At 37.6% G+C, this 22658-nt stretch overlaps 1 protein-coding gene across 3 annotated transcripts in view; it reads left to right on the plus strand.

Moving 5' to 3' along the window:
• Window positions 1–22658, plus strand: part of LRRC36 (leucine rich repeat containing 36) — a 69070-nt gene that overhangs the window by 19366 nt on the left and 27046 nt on the right. For 2 of the 3 annotated variants that reach the window (XM_036834225.1, XM_036834224.1), the window contains exons 3-6: window positions 10721–10848; window positions 13062–13113; window positions 16329–16769; window positions 19732–20021. In XM_036834225.1, the coding sequence (XP_036690120.1) occupies window positions 10721–10848; window positions 13062–13113; window positions 16329–16769; window positions 19732–20021 (911 nt within the window). The remainder of the gene's footprint in view (window positions 1–10720; window positions 10849–13061; window positions 13114–16328; window positions 16770–19731; window positions 20022–22658) is intronic. The other variant, XM_036834226.1, reaches the window with a different exon arrangement.

Raw genomic sequence — 22658 nt, forward strand, 5'->3', positions numbered from 1 at the left:
ATTAAAACATTAGTTGTTTCTGTTTTCATGGCCAATCTTGGGTAGGATGAAGACAAAATAGTTGAGAAATAACACACATTTGAAGAAAGCACAAGATTTACTGGCTTGTATTTTTCCTCTTTTCTTTCACTGCCAGAAGGGCCCTATTTACTGAGCAGGCCTAAGCCAAAACCCATCAAAGTGCACAAGCTGTACTCAGAGAGTTCAATTTCACTTACATCACTTTATATCATTAGGACATCCTAAAAATTGCATTGCCGATCTCCACAGGATTCATTAACCAGAGACTCAGGACTCATCTGCATCAGTGCAGCTCACACCCTTAGCCTTCTGGGCTTCTCCACCTTGAACCTTTGCAGCTACAGAATCTCTTGTGTTTGTGCTATATTCTTGGGGATTGTTGCCCGTACACACTATTGGTAATCCAATGTAAATAAAGTGGTTATGCCACATTAATGGTCATGCCACAGGCTAGGAGAAAGCTTTCCACTGGAGAAATTGCATTCAGTGTGCCCTTATAGATTAATTTGGTACTCATCAGATGACCTTTTAGTTGAGAAAACTTTCTTTTGTATCAAGGTCTCTGTCCCTTTGAAGGGTCTATTGAATTATATACAAACTCTAAAAATTAATCCTTAAAATCTCAACAATAACTAATAGATTGACTATGTAGCTTAGACATTAAGGGTTTTCAGTTTGTAACATACAGTATTTTATTTCCTGACTTCTTATCTATCCATGTAGACTTTAATTGACAAGTTATTTTCACAGTATTTCATGGTAAAATAAACCATAGTGAGGTATGATTTTTATTTTCCTTTCTTGGAAGTCTCAGCACATGTAAGTCATGGACCATGGATTGCTCTACTTCCTCTTAAATAACATTTTTTATATTTCAAAATTGATGAAATTCTATTGTAATAATTTTGGAAAATACTGAAAAGCATGAAGAACAATATTTTAATCACTCAGAACCCTGTCCCCTAAAGAGAATCCCAGTTAATTTGGTATATAGCTTTCCTGGTTTTTTTCTAGGTACAAGCATTTATATATCCATTTCCAGAAAGACAAAGATACACTAAAGCATAATTTGACTGCCTTTTTTTGTATGAGCTGAGTTAAACTTCATTTATATCATATTACATCATTAGCACACACAGAGTCACTCCATGAATTAAAACGTTTTAAAGTGCACGGTCTTTACTGAGAACAAACTGCTTTACTAGACACAGGGCCCATTTCTAAAGGTTCTTGGAAGCTCCAGCTGTTGCTGGAATTTTTTTTAATGTAAAATTTATTTTGCCATGTTGAAACGTTAAAGAGCTTTGCTTTCCCCTGAAAATTATGTTTGTGCTAGATCCCTGGGGAGTGTTGCCTGTAAGCACTGTTGGTAATCCAATATGACTAAAGTAGTTATACCACGTTAATGGTCGTGCCACAGGCTAGGAGAAAACTTTCTGTAAAATATTTCCCACTAGCTCAATTGTTCAAAACAGTGCTTTCTACCAATCATTTAGGATGGCAGGGAAACTCACTGTCATGGATCCTCATCCTAGTCTCCTAACCACATAATCTTTGACTCTTTCAAAGTTCCCTCTCTCTTTTCCCATACCCCTAAAATAAGCATACCTAGGCTATGCCTTCAGACTCTCTTCTTTCTCTACTCTTTGCCCTATTGATCTCATCTATTTCCACAGCTTGCTTTATTTCCTCCCTGTAGATGACTCTTAAATATGTTGGTCTAGCTTTGACAACTTGTACCAGTTTCTCTGCACCAGTACCCCATTTCTGTTGACCAACTATTAATATACACTTGGAATCACCACTGAATAATTTTCCAGCCCCTCAAGCTAAACATGTTTAAAAACCAAATGAACCCCTTTCCTCCAGCCCTAAACAGCTCTTAGAGTTTCATTAGTGTTACCACCACTTTCCCATTACTGAGGCTCAGAACCAGAGCAGGGTTTGATGCTGCCCCTCCCGTAAAGTCCAGCTGAATGTTCATACCTTAGACTATGATTCACAATTAACAAGCCTTCTTTTCCCTTTCCTAATAGTCTCTTAACAGGCATGCCTATCATTTACTGAGTATAGACTCTGGGCCAGGCCCTGTGTATTATCTTATTTAATCCTCACAACAATCTTGAAGGTGGTTATAATTATCCTTGTTTTACACATGAGGAAACTGAGGCCCAAAGAGGTGAAATAACTTGCTCTAATTATACAGTAAGTGGTAGAGCTGGGATGCAAACTCTAGTCCATCTGTCATCAAAGTCCTCTTAAACATTACACCATGCTGCCTCCCAGTCTCTTCTTTCATTCTCTTAAAACTCAGCTGTGATTATTATACTTGCCTGCTCAAAAACTTGCATGACTCCCACTCATCTACTGAATTAAGAGTCCTTAATCTGACCCACAGGGCTTCTCTAAATGGTGGCTGCAGGTTATCTCTTCAACCTACCCTGAAACCTTATCTCCTGTTTCTCAACTACAATATCCAATGCTTCAATCAAACCAAACCACTCCCTCCTCCTCACATAGTTCTTCCTTTTTCTCTCTTCTGCCCCTGAACTAATGCTGTCCCTTCTGCTTGGAATGCTTGAATCAAAATCCTGATCTTTCTTTATGACCCAACTCAAAGTCCATTCTTTTTAGTGAAATTTTTTGATTCCTCGACCAAAATTCTTTTCCTTTTTTTGTAAACTCACATAATTTATCTTCTAGAACATATATTCTGGAAATAGAAAATGCAGCCATTCCCTGAATCACTTGCAACATAATTAGGATAATGAGACAAACATGAAAGAGCTAAGTAACACAATTTCAGGCAATGCATATGAAAACGTCAAATGAATGATACAGATCAGTATTCCTCAAACTCAGGGTTGTGGACTCCTAGTCCAGGGATATATCTTAGAGGTCCATAGGCAGTGTGAGACCCTTTAATTTTGTGCTTTTGTTTGATGCAGTTTTGAAAAATATTTAAAAGATGTAAAAGCAAAAATACTCTTTTGCAGTATTAGTCTGCTATTTAAAAAATAGAATATTTTTTAGAACAGCTTTAGATTCACAGCAAAACTGAACAGAAGTACAGAGTTCCCGTATACCTCCTGCCTCCACACATGCAAGTCCTCCCCCATTACCAACATCGGCATCAGAGTGGTGCTTTTGTTAGAACTGATGAATCTACAGTGACACATCATCACCCAAAGTCCTTAGTTTACTTTAGGGTTCATTCTTGGTGTTGTACATTCTATGGATTTGGCAAATGTATAATGACATGTATCTGCCATTTTAGTATCACACAGAATAGTTTCACTGCCCTATACTCTGTGCTCACCTAGCCATCCCTTTCTCCCCTTCTAACCCCTGGCAACCACTGATCTTTTTACCATCTCCATATTTTTTTTAATAGATTTATTTATTTTTATTTATTTATTTTTGGCTGCGTTGGGTCTTTGTTTCTGCTCACAGGCTTTCTCTAGTTGTGGCGAGTGGGGGCTACTCTTCATTGTGGTGCGTGGGCTTCTTGTTGTGGTGGCTTCTCTTGTTGCAGAGCACGGGCTCTAGAGTGCAGGCTCAGTTAGTTGTGGCACGTTTTGTTTATCCATTTATTTGTTGATGGACACTTGGGTTGCTCCCATGTTTTAGCTATTGTGAATAATGCTGCTATGAACATGGGTATACACATATCTTTCAAGACCCTGCTTTCACTTCTTTGGGGTTTGCACCCAAAAGTGAAATTACTGGATCATATAGTAATTTTATTTTTAATTTTTTTAAGGAACTGCCATACTGTTGTCCATAGCAGCTGTACCATTTTATATTCCCACCAACAGTGCGCAAGAGTTCTGATTTCTCTACATCCTTACCATTTGTTATTTTCTGTTTTTTTTATAGTAGCCATCCTAATGGGTGTGAGGTGGTATCTTGTATTTTTAATTTGTATTTCCCTAATGATCAGTGATGTTGAGTATTTTTTTGTGTGCTATTGGCCATTTGTATATCTTCGTTTGGAGAAATGTCTATTCAGGTCCTTTGTTATTGAATCAGGTTGTTTGTTTTTTTTGTTGTTGAGTGTTAGCAGTTCTCTATATATTCTAGCTCTTAATCCCTTATCAGATATATGATTTGCGAATATTTTCTCCCATTCTGTGGGTTGCCTTGTTACTCTGTGGATATTGTTTTTAGAGGCACAAAATTTTTAATTTTTTTAAATAAATTTATTTGTTTTATTTATTTTTGGCTGCGTTGGGTCTTTGTTGCTGTGTGCGGGCTTTCTCTAGTTGCTGCGAGCAGGGGCTACTCTTCGTAGCAGTGCGCGGGCTTCTCATTGCGGTGGCTTCTCTTGTTGCGGAGCACGGGCTCTAGGCACGCGGGCTTCAGTAGCTGTGGCACGTGGGCTCAGTAGTTGTGGCTCGCGGGCTCTAGAGCACAGGCTCAGCAGTTGTGGCACACAGGCTTAGTTGCTCCGCGGCATATGGGATCTTCCTGGACCAGGGCTTGAACCCGTGTGCCCTGCATTGGCAGGCGGATTCTTAACCACTGTGCCACCAGGGAAGCCCCTTAATTTTTCATGATGTTCAATTTGTCTATTTTTTCTTTCGTTGCTTTGCTTTTGGTGTCACATTGCCAAATCCAGTGTCATGAAGCATTTTCCCTATGTTTTCTTCTAAGAGTTTTATAGTTTAAGGTGTTACATTTAGGTCTTTGGTCCATTCTGAGTTAATTTTTGTGTATGTGTTAGGTAAGGGTCCAGCTTAGTTCTTTTGCATGAGGAATGAGGGATGGGTAGCTGCTACTTTGCTAAGAACTGAAATTAAGCAAAATTAACCCTAATTTACCTTCCACATCTTCCCCCAGAAGTTGCAAGTCTTCAATAGACTCCAGAATTCCAAAATAGTTACGACAGAATTCTGCCAGTGCAGTTGTTGCCTAGGTGGGAGACAGATGCAAGATGCTTCTTACTCTGCCATCTTCCCCTGTCTCCACAGTTTTGCCTTTTCCAGAATGTCGTATAGTTGGAATTGTACAGTATGTAGCCTTTTCAGATTGGCTTCATCTACTTAGTAATATGCATTGAAGTTTCCTCCGTATTTTTTCATGGCTTGGTAGCTACTTTCTTTTTAGTGCTTAATAATATTCCATTATTATTATCTGGAATATTTGTTCATCCATTCACCTACTGAAGAACATCTTGATTGTTCCCAGGTTTTGGCAATTATGAAAAAAGCTGCTATAGACATCTATTTGCAGGTGTTTGTAGGGACATAAGCTTTCAACTCCTTTGGGTAAATACCAAGTGTTTAGTTTTATAAGAAATTGCCAAACTGTCACCCAAAATAATCTGCTTTTTAAAATATCTTTTTATACACTGAGTTTCTTAAATTGAAGTTTCTCAGACTGGATTCATATTCTCAGAGTTTATGAGGATGTTGAGTTTGAGAAACACTAATGTAGATGGGCATATGCTATAGAGGCTCAGGGTGTGCTAGGAGCAAATGAGGAAAGGTTTTGTGGCAGGTAGAAGTTCATTTCTCCCTCATATAGAAATCCAGATGTTGGCAGTCTAGGGATGTTATTGGGGGTTCTAAGAGGTGAATAAAGGATATAGTGGAGGGCAACGGGCAATCTCTGACACAATGGATGTGAGAGCAATTCAGCGAACAAGTGTATATCTACTGGAAAATCCTGTGTTAGAGGCTAGGCGCATTAGGAAATGACACAACAGTGTCAGATCTTCAGATACTCCCACACCAGAGAGATTTATCATAGCTATTAGGTTACAAGTCAGGCTGAGACAAGAGTTCGACTGTGATAGAGATAAAGAACTATGGGGGAGAGGCACTAGCAGTTAGTACTGACTGGGGACCTGGGGAAAGACTTCACAAAAAGGAGACATTTAGGTTAGACATTCAAATAGAATTCATTGGACATAGTTGGGCGTTCAGTGCATAGAGAAGTAGAAAAAACAGGTGTGACAGATTAGGAAACTGACTCAGCTTGTGACTGGAGCTAAGGTGCTTGACTAAAGCCAAGTTGCAAAGGGCCTCTTTACTAAACATTTTCATTTTATTCTCTTGAAAATGGGTAGCAAAGGTGTTTTAGGTGGTAAGCATGATTAAATGTGTGACTTAGAGAGATAACTCTAAATTGGAACAGTAGTCCCAATGGGAGATAGTAAGGACATGTCCTGACATAGGGCAATAATAGCAGTGTGAATGCAAATGAGGAGGTACAGATTGATAAAATCCTTGAGGATATGAAAAGAAAACTTGGAGATAAAACATTAAGTGTTTTTACCTGCAATGTTTTGCTAAGGAGTCCAAACTCCAAAGAGTTGAATTTTGAATGAAATACATATCAGATATTTAAGGGGGAAAAACACAAGGTTACTTAGGCAGTCTGTTCATGGTGGGAAAAAACTATAATTTCCTTTCATTATTATCATATCTACAATGGCTACCATATATTAATATATATTATATACACTATAATATATATTATAATTTATATATACTAATAATATATGATAATATATATCATATATATTACTTCAAGAGTCGGGGATTAAGTTGTCCTCATTGGGGATAAGCAATTTAAAGGAAATGGCAAATCTTTATTTATTTTGGGTTTTTTTGTTTTGTTTTGTTTTAAATATTTATCTATTTATTTATTTGGCTGCGCTGGGTCTTAGTTGCAGCATGCAGGATCTTCATTGCCACGTGCGGGATCTTTAGTTGTGGCATGCGGACTCTTAGTTGCAGCATGGGGATCTAGTTTCCTGACCTGGGATCGAACCTGGGCCCCCTGCATTGGGAGCGTGGAGTCTTAACCACTGGATCACCAGGGAAATCCCCTTCATTTATTTTGGAGGCTAGTGCTAGACCCATTATTTCTGCTCTCAAAATTTTATCTCAGTGGAATCTAGGGTACAAGATGTTTATTAGAGATCAATATCAAAAGGAAGGGGAGGAAGGAGAGTTGAGCAGAGGGACAGCTCTAGAGCAAGGACTGCCCCTGCGCCCCATTTGGTCACTGCATATGGACTGCCTCTGGAAGGGCATGACATCAGGAGGTAGTTCTCTGTAGCTGAGACACACTCTGAAGAGTAAATCAAGTCCTCCGTGAAAGGGATCTGGGTAGTGCGTCTCTGTTTCTACCTCAGATGGGTTGCAAGGTTTTTGGCCAAATGTGTGAAGCAGGGCCTCATCCATCTAAGATTACTGGTAATTGAAGTAGCCAACTATTAGTTCTTTGCCACCAGCATCAGCATTATAAAGCCATTTCTCTGTCATTAAAAATATAAAACAATTTTCAGTGGTAAAATGATAATGAATTATGGTCCTATCACATTGGTTAAATGGGTATAAAAACCTGGGCTGGACAACAATGTCATAAATACATTTGCTTTTGGAATTAAGTGTTGGATATATTTTACATCTGAAGAAAAAGGAGAAAATAAATTGAAGTATAAGACAAGAAAAAAATTATCTCAGAATGCAGATTGTTTCTTTTTCCTGATTTTTCCTGACTGTGGTACATGACATGCTTAGTCATAATGTAGCAGAGCAAGGTGTCAGTTTATCTTTTTCAGGAGTGAGCGTATATCTTGAATATGACACCAAAAGTGTAACAACCAAAGAAAAAATAGTTGAGTCACACTTTATAAAAATTTAAAACTTTTGTGCTTCAAAGGACACTATCAAGAAAGTAAAAAAAGCTGGGGAATTCCCTGGCAGTCCAGTGGTTAGGACTTCGTGCTTCCACTGGAGGGAGCATGGGTTCCAACCCTGGTTGGGGAACTTACAAGATCCCTCATGCCGCGTGGTGTGGCCAAAATAATAATAATAATAATTAATTAATTAAAAAAACAAAGAAAGTAAAAAAGCAACCCACAGAATGGGAGACAATATTTGCAAATCATATATCTGACAAGGGTCTAGTATCCATTCTATACAAAAAAACTCTTACAAATCAATAACAAAAAGACAACCCAATTAGAAAATGGGCAAAAGATTGAATAGACATTTCTCTAAAGAAGTTATGCAACTAGCCAACAAGCACATGAAAGATGTTCAACATCACTAGCCATCAGGGAAATGCAAATCAAAACCACAAGGAAGATACCATTTCACAGCCACTAGGATGGCTAGAATCAAACGGACAGATAACAAGTGACAGCAAAGATGTGGAGAAATTGGAACCCTCATACATTTCTGGTGGGAAAAGAAAATGGTATAGCTTCTTTGGAAAACAATTTAGAAGTTCCTCAAAAAGTTAGAGTTACCATTTGACCCAGCAATTCCGCTGCTAGATATATACCCAAGAGAAATGAAAGCATATGTCCACACAAAGACTTGTACAGGAATGAAATCAGCATTATCCATAATAGCCAAAAAGTCTATCAACTGATGAATGGAGAAACAAAATAATGGCATATCCATATAAGGCATATTTTTCAGCCTAAAAAGTATTGAAGTACTGATACATGCTACAATGTTTATCTTGAAAGCATCATGCTACTTGACAGAAACCAGATACAAAAGGTCAAACATATTATTCCATCTACATGAAATGTCCAGAATAAGCAAATCCTATTTGATGTTTGCTAGGGGCTGGTGGGGAGAAGAGAATTGAGAGTGACAGTTAATTTGGTTTGTTTTGGGGTGAGGAAAGTGAAGGTGGTGATGGTTGTACAACTTTGTGAATACAGTAAAAATCACTGAATTGTATACTGTAAAAGGGTGACTTATATGGCATGTACATTATATCTCAATTAAAATAAAGATTCCCCCCACCAAAAAAAGTGATTCTATAGAATTTGATAATTGATTGACATTTGAGATGAGTGAGAGAACATCAAAGAACAAGTTTCTATCTTGAGGGATTGGGTCAATAGTAATGCCAGTATTAAGACCAGGGTTAGGGATGGAAGTGGGGACCATCAGCAGAAGTAGGCCTGGAAGTGAAGATTATGAGTTCGATTTAGAAAATACTTGTGAATTCTCTGGTGGTCCAGTGGTTAGGACTCAGCACTTTCACTGCTGGGCCCGGATTCAATCCGTGGTCGGGGAATTAAGATCCCACAAGACATGCGGTGTGGCCAAAAAAAAAAAAAGAAAATACTGACTTTTTAGTTGTCTATAAGGCACTCTTTGGGGGGCAGTTCAAAAAACTTAAGTCTGGACATGAAACGACAGATCAAAGTTAAGAGATTTAGATTTAGGGTCATCCAGATTTGGGAGATAGCTGACACCAAAGAGAAGGTATGATAGCATTCAGCAAAGAGTTTGGACCTTGGGGGATTTGTTTGAACCAAGAGGTAGGTTGAAAGAAAAAGAACCTGTGAATCTAAAAAAGAGCATTAGCAGGGTAGGAGAAAAACCAGGATGGAGCAGGGTCTTGGACACCTGGGAATTTTGTGTTGTTCTGTAGGAAAGGGGTAAGAGGAGCCTTGAACCCAAAGTCACAGCTTACTAACCATTCTAATTTTCTACTAAGAATCAAGTTAAAATCAGCAATTTCTACTTCACCTTGTTTTGTTTTGTTTTTCCTGTGTTGCTACTGCAAAGGAACCACAGAACATAAACTTTGACAGCTTATATCACTTTGAGAAATACAGTTCTGTCAAGTACAAGGGTGGAAGAACATCTTGTATTGAAGTAGTAGGACATTTCATTCCCAAAAGGCAACTCAGAAATAAGAAGCATTTTAGAGCTCCAAATGGACAGAAGGGCTGGATTTTCAAAAGGCTGGCTTTATTCTCACTCTGTATTCTCAGTTGCCCTGCCTTATAGTAGCTTTCTGTTGCCAGAGCCTGAACATGGGAACTAGCAGAAGAGCACATTGTTTGACTAAGGCCCAAATTTTGGAAACCATCTTAATTCTTATACAATCCTACTAGAGAAAAAAACCTCCCTAAACAAAAACCTCTTATCTTCATCCATGGGTCCCCCAGAAGACCCCAAATCCCAGAATTCTGCAATTAATAAGTATCAATCAAGGATATGCAAAAACTTTTGTACAAGTGTTACAATCTAATAGAAATCCTAACTAACTCTTTTTGAGGTGGCCAGGATAGGATACAGTTTTTGTTTGTTTTTCCTTTCTATTTTTAAAGTTGTTTCTCTAATGATAGGCAAAAAATACTGGGAAACCTAAGGATTTGGCATTCGTTTCTATGAAATAGGTCCTGATTAGTCTTTTTCTTTGAACAAATGAGGAAATCAAGGCAGAAAGAAGCTGGTTTGAAATGATGAAGCTGATTTAAAATGATGAATCACTGCAGACTGTTGATTAAAGCCCTGGAGATGCCTGATGTCAGGAGTCTATTTCCAGCCATCTCCCCCTATAGCTGGAGATTGTTGAATTGGTGTCAAAGTTTATTATATATTCACTTCAGAAGTATGCAAAATATTTGCCTGCTTCTTAATTTCTCTTGAGCATTTCATAATTTATGAAGCCATTTCATATCCATTGTCTTGTTTTAACCTCACCTCAACTCTAAGAGATAGGAAATTTAGATTTTATCATCACTGTTTTACAGGTGGAGAGATTGAGAGAGGTTAAGCAGTTTGTCCAAGTTCACATGGTCTCCAAGTAGTGGCACCAGAACTAACTCTCAATCTTGTGACTTCTCTTCTAGTATCTTTCCATATGACATGTTGCCTTTAAAGTCTGGTCAGTGCTTCATTGTATGCCTTTTCTTTTGACACAGGCTCAAACAAAGGACTTTTTATTCCCTTCCCTAACTGGGAAGTAAAGGATTCCCCAACAAGTACTTCTGTAACCCAGGGCAATGGTATACCAGATCAGAAATTAGACACTTTGCCACTGGGGACACAGGTAATGTACTCACTTTCCTGCTGATCTGTGGACTAGTCAATGATTAATGCTAATAATCCAGTGGACTCTCAATTATTGTGAAGGTCTAAGAGGACTTTTTAAAATTAATTTTTATTGGAGTATAGTTGATTTACAATGTTGTGTTAGTTTCTGCTGTACAACAAAGTGAATCAGTTATACATATACATATATCTACTCTTTTTTAGATTCTTTTCCTGTATAGGTCATTACAGAGTATTGAGTAGAGTTCTCTGTGCTATACAGCAGGTTCTTATTAGTTATCTGTTTTATGTATAGTAGTGTGTATATGTCAATCCCAATCTCCCAATTTATCCCTCTCCCCTTCCCCCTTGGTAACCATTAAGTTTGTTTTCTACATCTGTGACTCTAGTTCTGTTTTGTAAATAAGTTCATTTGTATCATTTTTTTAAGACTCCACATATAAGCTATATATGATATTGTCTTTCTCTGTCTGACTTAAGAGGACTTTTTTGATGAAGGCATGTTAGACACTTTAAAAGGAAAGCACAAGACAGGATGCAAAGGGCCTTCTCCATTAATTTCAATCTCCCCTTTCCCTCTCCCCCAGTACCTGATCAAATGTAGTATATTTATACAAATAACTTTAGCACATTTTATGCCAGGCATTTTGGCACTCAAACAGGGATACAACTGTTACAGGTTTTGTCTGGTTTTCAGTTTTCTCCTCTCTGCCCAATGTCTCCATTTCCTGTTACCTGGCTTCTTTACATTTTCTAACTCTGCCTTTTAATTACTGGATCTTAACATCTCAGGGGTGGCTCTCCCAGCACTGCCTCTTCAATGAAACATAAAAAAAGAAAAGTTAAGGGGTAAAGATGGCATAGAAGTTGTGGGCAATGAAGAGGTAGAGATCATGCAAGGTGAGGGAAGAATTAAAAATAAGTTTTTAAAGAAAAAAATTAGTGGGAGTCCATTACTTATTTATATGAATGAATATGATGCAGGAAGCAGAATTGACTACTTCATATTCAACTTCTCCTTTTGTCTGCATTTTTATTGATAAATTATGAGCAATAAGTTTGCTGAAAGTAGCCAGAAGGAGAAAGAAGAGAAGAAAAGGGACTTCCCTGGTGGCACAATGGTTAAGACTCCACGCTCCCAAGGCACGGGGCCCGGGTTTGATCCCTGGTCAGGGAACTAGATCCCACATGCATGCTGCACGTAGGAGTTCGCATGCTGCAACTAAGGAGCCTGCCTGCCACAACTAAGACGGGGCCCAAATAAATAAATAAATAAATAAATAAATAAAAGAAGAGAAGGAAAGACTCTGATTAATCCACAATTTGGATAATCAACACTGTACAAAGAAAAAGATAGTAAGATTTCAGGTTGAATTTATAATACCTTCATTTTATAAAAAGACAGATAAACATTTAGTTGGTTTCTTTGTTTTTGGAGATTCTACTTGGGTAATTTAGAAACTATTTCAATTACCATTTTTTAAAAAAATTGGTATTCTTTTAAAGGAAATGGAGACAAAGTATACTGTAATCTACAGTTAACATTAAATAGCACTTTTTAGATTAAAAAAACTTTGAAATTACTTCTTGAAGTGTGAGAAAAAAGGAAATTGAATAGCCTGCTATATGTCCTCTTAGTTTAAGAAATAGGAAGTAGGATTTCTTTCTCTGCATGACTACCAAAAAGATGCTGAATACTTGAAGATGATTTTGTAAAAAGCAAACTCTAGAAAGCTTTCTACTTTGTATCAATCCTTGCTTAATTATGCCTTAGATTAATTTTCAGCCTATTAAAAAGTCTCAGTAGCTCCTATGGTTGATACTCAGCTTTACTAGAGGTAAAATAAGTGTGGGAGTTCTTTAAGCAGAAATAAGTTGGAAAAGGTGGTACCATCTAACTTCTATGCTGAGTTATCTAAAGCAGAGAAAATACAATATTTCACTGCTTGGTATGTCCTTTACCATCTAAGGATATTTTGTCTTTTCAAGTCATCCCCTTATCTGCTCCAAAGCAACTCTAGAATCTCTTTGTATTGTGACTATTTTAAAATAAGCTTAAATCTTGACCTTTGCTTGAGGATCTTTTTCCCTAGTTTGCAAGGATGGACTTGCTTACTAATAGGAAAGTATTCTGAACCTCCCTGTTCTAGTTAAACTCATGTCTGAATGCCCATTGACTCCCTTCTCCTAAACTTTGAAACTTTTTTTTGGATACAGGAAGTGGCAAGAAGGGAGATGCCAAGTGAGAATCACCAGGAAGATGGTAAATATTTTGCTTACAGTATTTTTCTGCACACTAGTCAGAGAAATCTAGGTGTGATGGGATTTGGGAGAAGATGGAGATGTCTCAGTCCTGGGAGACTACGTGATGAATTATTTTCTGCTTTCATAAGGGGCTGCCCTGGATGCTTAGTGACCTGTGAGGTCTTTCAGGTTGAAGAGTGGATATTCTGACTTCCTTTGTTCTTGACTTTTTGTATTGGCTGACTATTCCTTGTTTCTTTTACCTTTCTTGCCTTCTTTTGGATCTATTATGTTTTTATTCATCCACTTTTTTCTTTCTGCTAGTTTACAAGTTATACACTGTTTCTATACTTTTGGTATTATTCCCAAAACTATAATATGTGTCCTTAACTTATTCAACTTTAAAATTAATCAATACCTTAACTCTTCTCTTGGGTAATTCAAAGACCTTAAAGTAATTTACTCCTTTTAATCCCTCCTGATTTATGTATTATTATTATGGATTTTAATTCTCTATATTTTTAAAACTCACAAGATACTATTTTTATAAAGTCATTGTTCATTTAAATTTATCCATGTATTTACCACTTTGTTTGCTCTTTTTTTTAATTTTTATTTTCTGGCCGCACCACGCGGCATGTGGGATCTTAGTTCCCTGACCAGGGGTCAAACCCACACCCCCTGTATTGGAAGCACGGATTCTAAACCACTGGACCACCAGGGCAGTCCCTTTACTTCTCTTTTTTTTAATCCCAGACTTCCCTTCTGAGATAATTTTCCTCTAGCTTATAGTACATCTTTTAGAATTTTCTTTAGTGTGTGTCTACTGGTGATGAATTCTTTCAGTTTTTGTCTGAAAATGCCCCAATTTCACTATCATTCTTAAAGGGTATTTTGGCTGGGTATAAATTTCTATGTTGGCAGTTATTTCTTTCAAAATATTGAAGGTATTCCACTGTATTCTATCTTTTGTGGTTGCTTTTGAGAAGTCAGCTAGAACAGGGTTCCCCCCCACCCCCCATCCCTGGGCCTGCACAGCAGGAGGTGAGCGGCGGGCGAGCGAGCGAAGCTTCATCTACCGCTCCCCATCACTCCCCATCGCTTGCATTACCAGCTGAACCATCGCTCGCATCACCACCTGAACCATCTCCACACCTCCGACCAGGTCCGTGGAAAAATTGTCTCCCACAAAAACCGGTCCCTGGTGCCAAAAAGGTTGGGGACCACTGAGCTAGAAATTTGTCACTCCTGCAAGGATAATCTGTCTTATTTTTCCTCTGGCTGCTTTTAAGATTTTCCAATTGTCTTTGATTTTCTGCAATTTCACTATGGTGTGTGGACTTCTTTTTGTTTATCTTGTTTGGTATTTATTACACTTGAATTTGTGAATTCTGTCTCATTATTTCTGTAAAGTGCTTCAAAAATTATTTATGTCCCATTTTTTCTATTTTGTCCTTCTGAGACTCTTGATTAAGTAAATGTATGTCCTCTTTCACTTTGTCCTCTTTGTCTCTTATTCTTTTATATTTTTCATCTTTCTTTGGTTTGATCTGCATTCTGGATAACTCCTTCTGACCCATATTTAAATTCACTAACATTCTTTTCAGCTGTGTCTAATCTGTTGTTAAGCTTGTCTTCTGAATTCTTAATCTCCGTAGTTTATTTTCAGTTTTATAAATTCGATTTGGTTCTTTTTCAAATCTGCTGGGTCACTTTTTATAAGCAGAAATTTCCCAGCTGTTTTATATATCTTTAAACATAGTAAAAATAGCCATCTTATAGGCTGCATCTATTAATTCAAATTTTTGTGCATGTTGTCTGGTTTTTCTACTCATTCTCACTTGTGTTGTCTTATTTCCTTTTTTGTTTGTTTGTTTTGGCTACTTGCTGGCTATTGTACTTTAAAAACTATTTGTAGGAATGATTTAAAGTCTTACATGAAGATATCTTTTCCAGATCAGATTTTCATTTGCTTCTACCAGTTGCCTGGGACACTATCAGCCTGGGATCACCTTAATCCAGGCTCAAGGCTTGAGGTTCCCTGGACCACCCAAATGATGCAAACCTGGATTACCAGTGTACAAGGGCTGGTTTATTTCCAGTTTACCTTTACTTTGAAGATTGTATCCTGATTAGGATTCCATCTTAATGTGGGGAGTGGATGAGGGGGTGGTTTCTCGTACTCCTTACCTTGGATGGATCCTGAACTTGAACTTCTATACCTTTCACCCTAAAGCTCCTTAGGGTAAAAGTCACTTTAAGTGCTAGACTCACCTATATGAGTTCTTGCTGTTTTCTAGATTTTGGCCTAGAAATTCCTCACTAGTTTATTAGCTCTTTGATGCTTTTAAGAACATACATCATCCCACTTTTTAAATATCTTCAACAGGAGGGATAGTCTGAATTATCTAATCTCATTACTTGTTCTTAGATTCTTTTTCTTACATAAAGATATTGTTCTATAATCTTTCCCCTACTGTATAGACTGGCCCTTGGTAAAAATGTTGATATTCTTAAAGGTTCTGTAGAGATAGAAGGTACTTGGTTCCACTTTTTAAAAGTTAATGTGACTAACTCAGGAAGGCCTTCAAGCGTATGAATTTCTGAAAGCCCCAAGGAGCACAAAGACTTCTCTTTTTGTCTGATGCTCTACTTGCCCTACTCTGAGGCTTTTTGGAGATGACAGATACACCTGTCTGAGAGAAATACTTTATAGCTGGATTAGGGATTTTCATAGGTTTTGCATTTCCTGCCATTTAATTGGCTTAGGATAGTGGTTCCCTATGTGTGAACCTAGATCCTCTGGGTAGAGGTTGGGGGTAGGAGTGAGTTTAGCTTTATTGTGAGGAGTCTATGAAATCATAGACCTACCAACTATTGTCTGAATACCTAAGATCACAACTTTTGTCATGTGGGGGTGCACCAAAATAGTAGAAATCGTATATAGAAAACTCTGACACTACAGTTTTAGAAGGAAATTCCTACAGGATTATGTTGACATAAAATTTATCTCCAGAATGTTACAGATTCTTTACTGTCTACACAATGTCCAACATGTTTTGTTTTTCCATGTAGGAATCCTTTTATCACTTTATGCTACCATTTATAAAAATTATAAACCATCTCTTCCTGAGAACTTTTTTTTGGTAGACAGAGGTATATCCAGTGAACAGGGATACCCTAAGAAGAATTCTCATTGTCTTTTGTTTTTTTTCCCCCCTTGGTGATGGTTAGAATTCAGACGCCACTCGCCTCATCAATCCACAGTTCGAACCCCAGAGAAGATGGCTAGAGAAGGGTACCGAATATCTTTTCTGGACAACAAGTCTTCAGGTTCTTCTCCAGAAAAGGACTTGATACTAAAACCTGATACTTATCAGCTTACCCATGACGCCTCATTGGGTAAACGCCTGGATGTGGGTGATTCTAGACAGAGTCATCCCTATCAGTTACCTTCAGATGCTGGTCTAGAAAATTATGATAGTCATTATTCTCAAAATCCATCCCTGCATGGAAGCCTTGGTAAAAGGCCTCAGAGAAGCAGGAACTACCGAGAATATAGCACAAAACCTTCAAATAACATGAAGGCCACCACATCCCATTCCTGCGGAGGCTTACTGACTTCTCTGTCAAACCCTGACTCCAGCACCGGAAGGCTTTTGAAGCTTAGTTCAGGTAATAGCTTCCTGTTAGTTTATAGACCTCTTTCATAGGCCTGAAGATTGTGGTATAACTGGAAATTTTGGAATTAATATTTCTTAGATTGGGGAATTCCCTGGCGGTCCAGTGGTTAGGACTCTGCGCTTTCACTGCCTAGGGCGCGGGTTCAATCCCTGGTTGGGGAACTAAGATCCTGCAAGCTGAAAATAAATAAATAAATAAATAAAGTCACCAGTGGTCCATAGAGCCTTGAGAAATCTGCAGGGTATGAGTTTAACATGATAGATATATTAGAGAAAATATATAGAAAATTTATAGAAATGCAGACTTCATAACTATATGTTATTTTAGTTAAATATTGATAGCATCCTGGGACATATTTCTAGTTACATCTAGTCTTCTCTGGCCACAGTCACTTCTATTCTGAGTTACTTTTTCAGAAAAAGCTAGTTTAAGGGTAAGAGACCACTCTTCAGTTATTTATTTATTCAACAAAATGTATTGAATACCTACTATGTGCCAGATACTATTCTATCTGCAGATAAAGTAGCAAACAAAAATAAAATTCCATGTATATTTTGACATAATAAAAAAGGTCCCTACTTTCATGGAATTTCTATTTTAAAGAGGGTAAGACAGATGATAAACAAATTTTAAATATATGTCAGGTTATGATAAGTGTTGTGAAGAAAAGTAACATAAGGGTATTAGAGAGTAATATGGAGGAGGTGATGTTTTAGATAGAATGGTCAGGGTAAGCTTCTCAGGTGAGATATCATAAAAGTAGAGACTTGAATGAAGTAAGAGTGTGAGCCATGTGGATAACTGGGGGGAGAAATTTTAGACAGTGGAAATAGTAAGTGCAAAGTTCCTGAGGCTGGAACATGCTTGGCATGTTCAAGGAACAATGAGGAGGCCAGGGCTGCTGCTGCAGAGTGAGCTAGGTAAAGAGTATAATGAAGTCAGATAGCCAGACATTTATTCTGGGTGAGATCAGAAGCTGTTGGAGAGTTTGTAGCAGAGGAGTGACATGATCTAACTTAAGAATTACTCTGGCTGCTGAGTTGAGAATAGGCAATGGGGAGCAAGGATAGAAGTTTTTAAAATTAACAGATTAGAATCTGGATAAGAGATGTTGGTAGCTTGAACTAGAGAGATAGCAGTGTAGGTGGTGAGAAATAGATTCTGAATATGTTCTGAAGATAACACTCCATGATTTGTTGGTGGATTGAGGATGAAGTGTGAGAGAAAGAAGGTCAAGGATAACTCCCAGGTTTCAGGTCTGAATAACTGGAAGAATGAAGTTACCATTTTACTCAGATGGAAAACAGTGTGAGGAACAGGTTTTAGGATAGATACCAAGAGTTGGTCTTAGTCAGCTTAAGTTTGAGGTGCCTATTAAAACTTCTCAGAGATGCCAATTTGATAAGTAGACATATTAGTCTGGAGTTCAGGGAAGAAGGTGGGGCTGGGAATTAAGTGTGTGGATGGCATTAAAACAGACTAGATGAGATCTCCCCAAGAGAGTGAATATAGATAGAAAAGATATCTGAGGACTAATCTGAGTCCTCCAACAATTAGAAATCTCGTAGATGAAGAGAAACCATCATGGAGAGCAAGAAAGAGGCAGCTACTAAGGTAGGAGAAAAACAAAAAGCCAAGAGAGAGTGGTATCCAGGAAGCCAAGTGAAGAATATGTTTCAAGAAGGAGGGAGTGATAAATACAGTGTCAGATGTCCTTAATAGATGCCTTTAACACTTCTGGGACTGAGAAATGATCATGGTGTTTGGCAACGCATTAGTGAGCAGCTTCAGGAGATGCGTTGTTAATAAAAGCCTTGTTGAGGTGAGTTCAAGAAAGAATCAAAGGAGAAGCGATAGAGTTACTGAATATATATGACCCCTTCAAGGAGTTTTGCAGTGAAGGGGAGCAAAGACATGGAAATGTAGCTGGAAGGGGGATGGAATCAAGGAGATCATGGTGGAAATGATCCAGTAGAGGGAAAATTGATGATGCAGGAGAGAAAAGCGACAATTACAAGAAAAAAAATTGGGGAGTGGTCAAGAGGAGATGGAATCCAGTCCACCAGTGGAGAGGTTGGCCTTGGATAGAAGCACAGACAGTTCATCTATTACAAGAAGGAAGGGAGGGAAATTATAGACACAAATACAGGTGGAATTGGTAGATTTAGTGGTTAGATCACATAGATGTTTTCTTAGATTGCCTCTCTTTTGCTCAGAGAAGTAAAGAGATCAGCAACTGAGAGTGAGGAGGGGGGAGAAGGTGTTGGAAGTTTGAGGAGAAGAGAGATGTGAAATAGTGATCTCAAAGAATAGAAGAGTAGGACTTCCCTGGTGGTACAGTGGCTAAGACTCCTTGCTCCCAATGCACGGGGCCCAGGTTCGATCCCTGGTCAGGGAACTAGATCCCACATGCCGCAACTAAAGATCCTGCATGCTGCAACTAAGACCCAGCACAGCCAAATAAATAAATAAATAAACATTTTAAAAAATGGGAAAAGAATTTGAAAAAGAGTAGATACATGTATATGTAAAACTGAATCATTTTGCTGTACACCTGAAACCAATACAACATTGTTAATCAACTATACTCCAATATAAAATAAAAATTAAAAAAAAAGAATAGAAGAGTAAATTGATTAGAGTAATGTATTAGGATAGCCGGGCCCAGTTAAGATAGTGGTTATGAATTTAAAGTGAAGATGTTGGAAAGAGATATATGTTGTTTTCCAGTCACTTCCCACTGCTCTGCTGTAGGCTTGGAGTATGTGCACAGTTGGATTTAACCAGAGTTGGGGTTTTGTCAGGTGGAGGGAGAGAGAAAGGGTCCAGAGAGTTGAGGGTATATACTAGGGAGAGATCATTATGACCCTTGGACTCCAGACAGGGTAAGGATGGAAGTAAGACATGAGAGAGTTGAAGAGCAGGTTCATCTCCTGGCCTGTTTCCTTCACAGATCTGTATGCCACAACCCATTTCAACAGCGACCCTGCTCTGCTGGTGAATGTAGAGCAAAAATTATCCACCAGCCTCGGCGATTTAACACCAGTACATGGTTCTTTCCCAAACAACACCATCCTGGGAGACTCTCTGCGGACACTGCTGTTGCCTACTGGGACTTCAGAAAACAGAGAGAGTTTGACCAAGGGGTCATTAAGCCCATTGAGAAGAGGATTCAAACGGAAAGAAAATATCCTTGACACCCTGAATCCAAAACATGGTTTCAGAGATGCTACAGGCAGCGAGGCAAGTGTTGGCTTGTTTGTGCTCGTGCAAAAGCACATCAGGTCCAAGAGCAGAATGGGATTCTGTTTTGGTGGCGGTGGTTCGGATGAAAAGTGGTAGAAATTCAAAGGGATTTTCAGAGGCCAGTGGGTAATACTGCCAGGCCAAAGCCTGTGATTCTTTTGCCCTTGGGAAAGTCATTCCCCTTCTGCAGCATTTCCTCATTTCTGTCACAGGGAGCAGGGTCCCTAATCTACTTCCAAAGCATAAACACGGTGGAGAAGTACTTTGATAATAAGAAGTGGTAGACAGAGTTTACCACAGGAAGGAACGCAGAAGTTGCCAGGGGCTCAGGGTTGGCTGAAGAGTGATCTCTGTAGCATTGATGTTTATAATCTTATCATGTTTACACATTTGCTTTGGCCACAAATCACTAACTTGCTTGGGATATTTCTTCTAAAAGCATTGCTTTCCTGTCTAGAAATTTAAATTATTCCAATTTTTTTCCAAGATGAATTAGATTATCCAAGAGATTTTTAGCTGAGAGTTGGTTCAGAGAATGAACAACAAATCAAGAACCATTCCCACATATACAATATAATTCATTCCATAAAATTGTAGTATGATAGTTAGTGTTGTTCTTACTTAGTAACTAAGTTTTGTTGCTGCCGTTGCATACATCCCTCCATGGAGAATGCCTTCTTCTCTCCTCTCATCTGTTTGAATATTAATTTTTCTCCAGGCCCTACTTCCATCATGAAGCTTTCTTCTCATTAGTTAAAAGAATTATAGCTCTTGGGGCATTCTCTTCCCTTGAACCCATAATCTTTGTCATACGAATCATTTGTCATTTAATCATTTACTGCCTTGTGAGAAAGCAGGGGATTTGGTCAAAAACAACTATTTCTAGTCACTTATTTTTCAGTTGATGGAAATCTTTTTGCACATTGACATGGGTTTATAAGGGAGTTTTATTGTTGTTTCGTTGGTTGTTTTTTTTACCCTTTAAATACTTTCTATTCAGTTTTCAAAACTTTGGAGGTGGTTGTAATTTTTGTGCACCAAAGAGGGCAGTCTTGTAATACTTTTTTGACTTTTTGGTCCTTTTTTGTTTTCCATTTTCAGCCACTGATGCCTATTTTTCCAGACAAGAGCACTGGTGTTAATGTATTTGGGGTGAAGGTACAGCAACACTTAGGATATTTGGGTGCTATATTAATAAGACGTGTTCTAGGAGATTTTTTCACCTCTATTTCATGTGATAGGATTGTTAAAACAGCAATTAAAATCTCAATGCACTTTTCTGGACTATCTTAAAAATTCCCATTTCTTTTTTCCTGTTAGATACTATATTTCTTTATATGAAAAGTTGTAAAAGAGCTGTTTGAATATAAATATAAAAGAAATACACTGTTCAGTTTCTAGAAAGGTATAAATCAGAAGAGCATTTAAGAAGTTTCAGCTTTTAATTTGCTGAAAATTAAAAGGAACAAAATTATTCCAAAGTTCATAAAAAAAATTATCCCCCGCTCTCACCGCATTGTGATAAATGAAAGAAAATACGTAAAGGCATGTATGTGTTTCTAAGTTGTTCCATGATGCGCACACTGAATTACCAATACATGAAAAACCAATGACAGTAAATATCCATTTTTGACAAAGATCCTCTAAAGTGGGCTTGTAGTGTAACCAGTTTTTCTCTGACTTTTCTTCCTAATCAGGCTGTTAACTTCTTAAGGACCTCATCTTTTACTTCTTCATATGTTCACAGTCCTTATGTAGAACTCTCCATGCACATGATCAGTGTTCAGTACAGATCTGTTGAATAAATGTTTATCCCATTTGTAATGCTTTTCCTTATTAATCATAGGCCACCTGTGTGACTCAAGTCATAGGTATCACTGTCTGGTGTTCTGCTTCACAGTTGTCATATATGACAGCATTATCTAATTAATCATCTATATTTTTAATATCAAAAGAGCCAAAGATTGAGAAATAATTTGGCTGTTTTTAATATATAACAGCTTTCTTGAAGTCCCTTGAGACCCTACAGAAAAGATTTGTAGATTGATCTGTCCAGTAAAATTCCCAATTGTTTTTTATTCATTCAGACATGACTAAATAAATAGACATATACATCATATCTGAATGAATAAACAATTGGGAGTTTCATTGGAGAGCTCTACCTATACATCTATATACATAAGATTCTTACTGAATAAAAAGTATCTTTAGTACTGGGTCCAACAATAACATTTAACATAACATTTAAAATGTTATAAGATATTTATGTTTATTATATATTAATATACTAAATATAAGCTTATGAGTTATAACTTTTATTAAATTACTCCCCATTTTATTTTATGATATATAATACCTTAAAAAATGTTCTGCAGTTTAATCTTTCCATATTACATAACATAATACATTGAGCCATAGACATAGGTGTTAAAACATTTTTTGTTTTCTTCTGAAAATCTCTACAGAAAATTATGATAGAAGATACTGTTACCTTTGAAATTATCCTTGTATATATTATTGTATTTGCCTTGGACATTAATATTCTATTCAAATCCAAACTGAAAGATGAAACCAACTTTCTTTTTTTCTTTTTTCTTTTTTTAATGTTAACACTTTAAATGTCTGGATTTTTAC

Source organism: Balaenoptera musculus, chromosome 19 (genome assembly GCF_009873245.2).
Source record: "Balaenoptera musculus isolate JJ_BM4_2016_0621 chromosome 19, mBalMus1.pri.v3, whole genome shotgun sequence".
Classification (NCBI taxonomy): domain Eukaryota; kingdom Metazoa; phylum Chordata; class Mammalia; order Artiodactyla; family Balaenopteridae; genus Balaenoptera; species Balaenoptera musculus.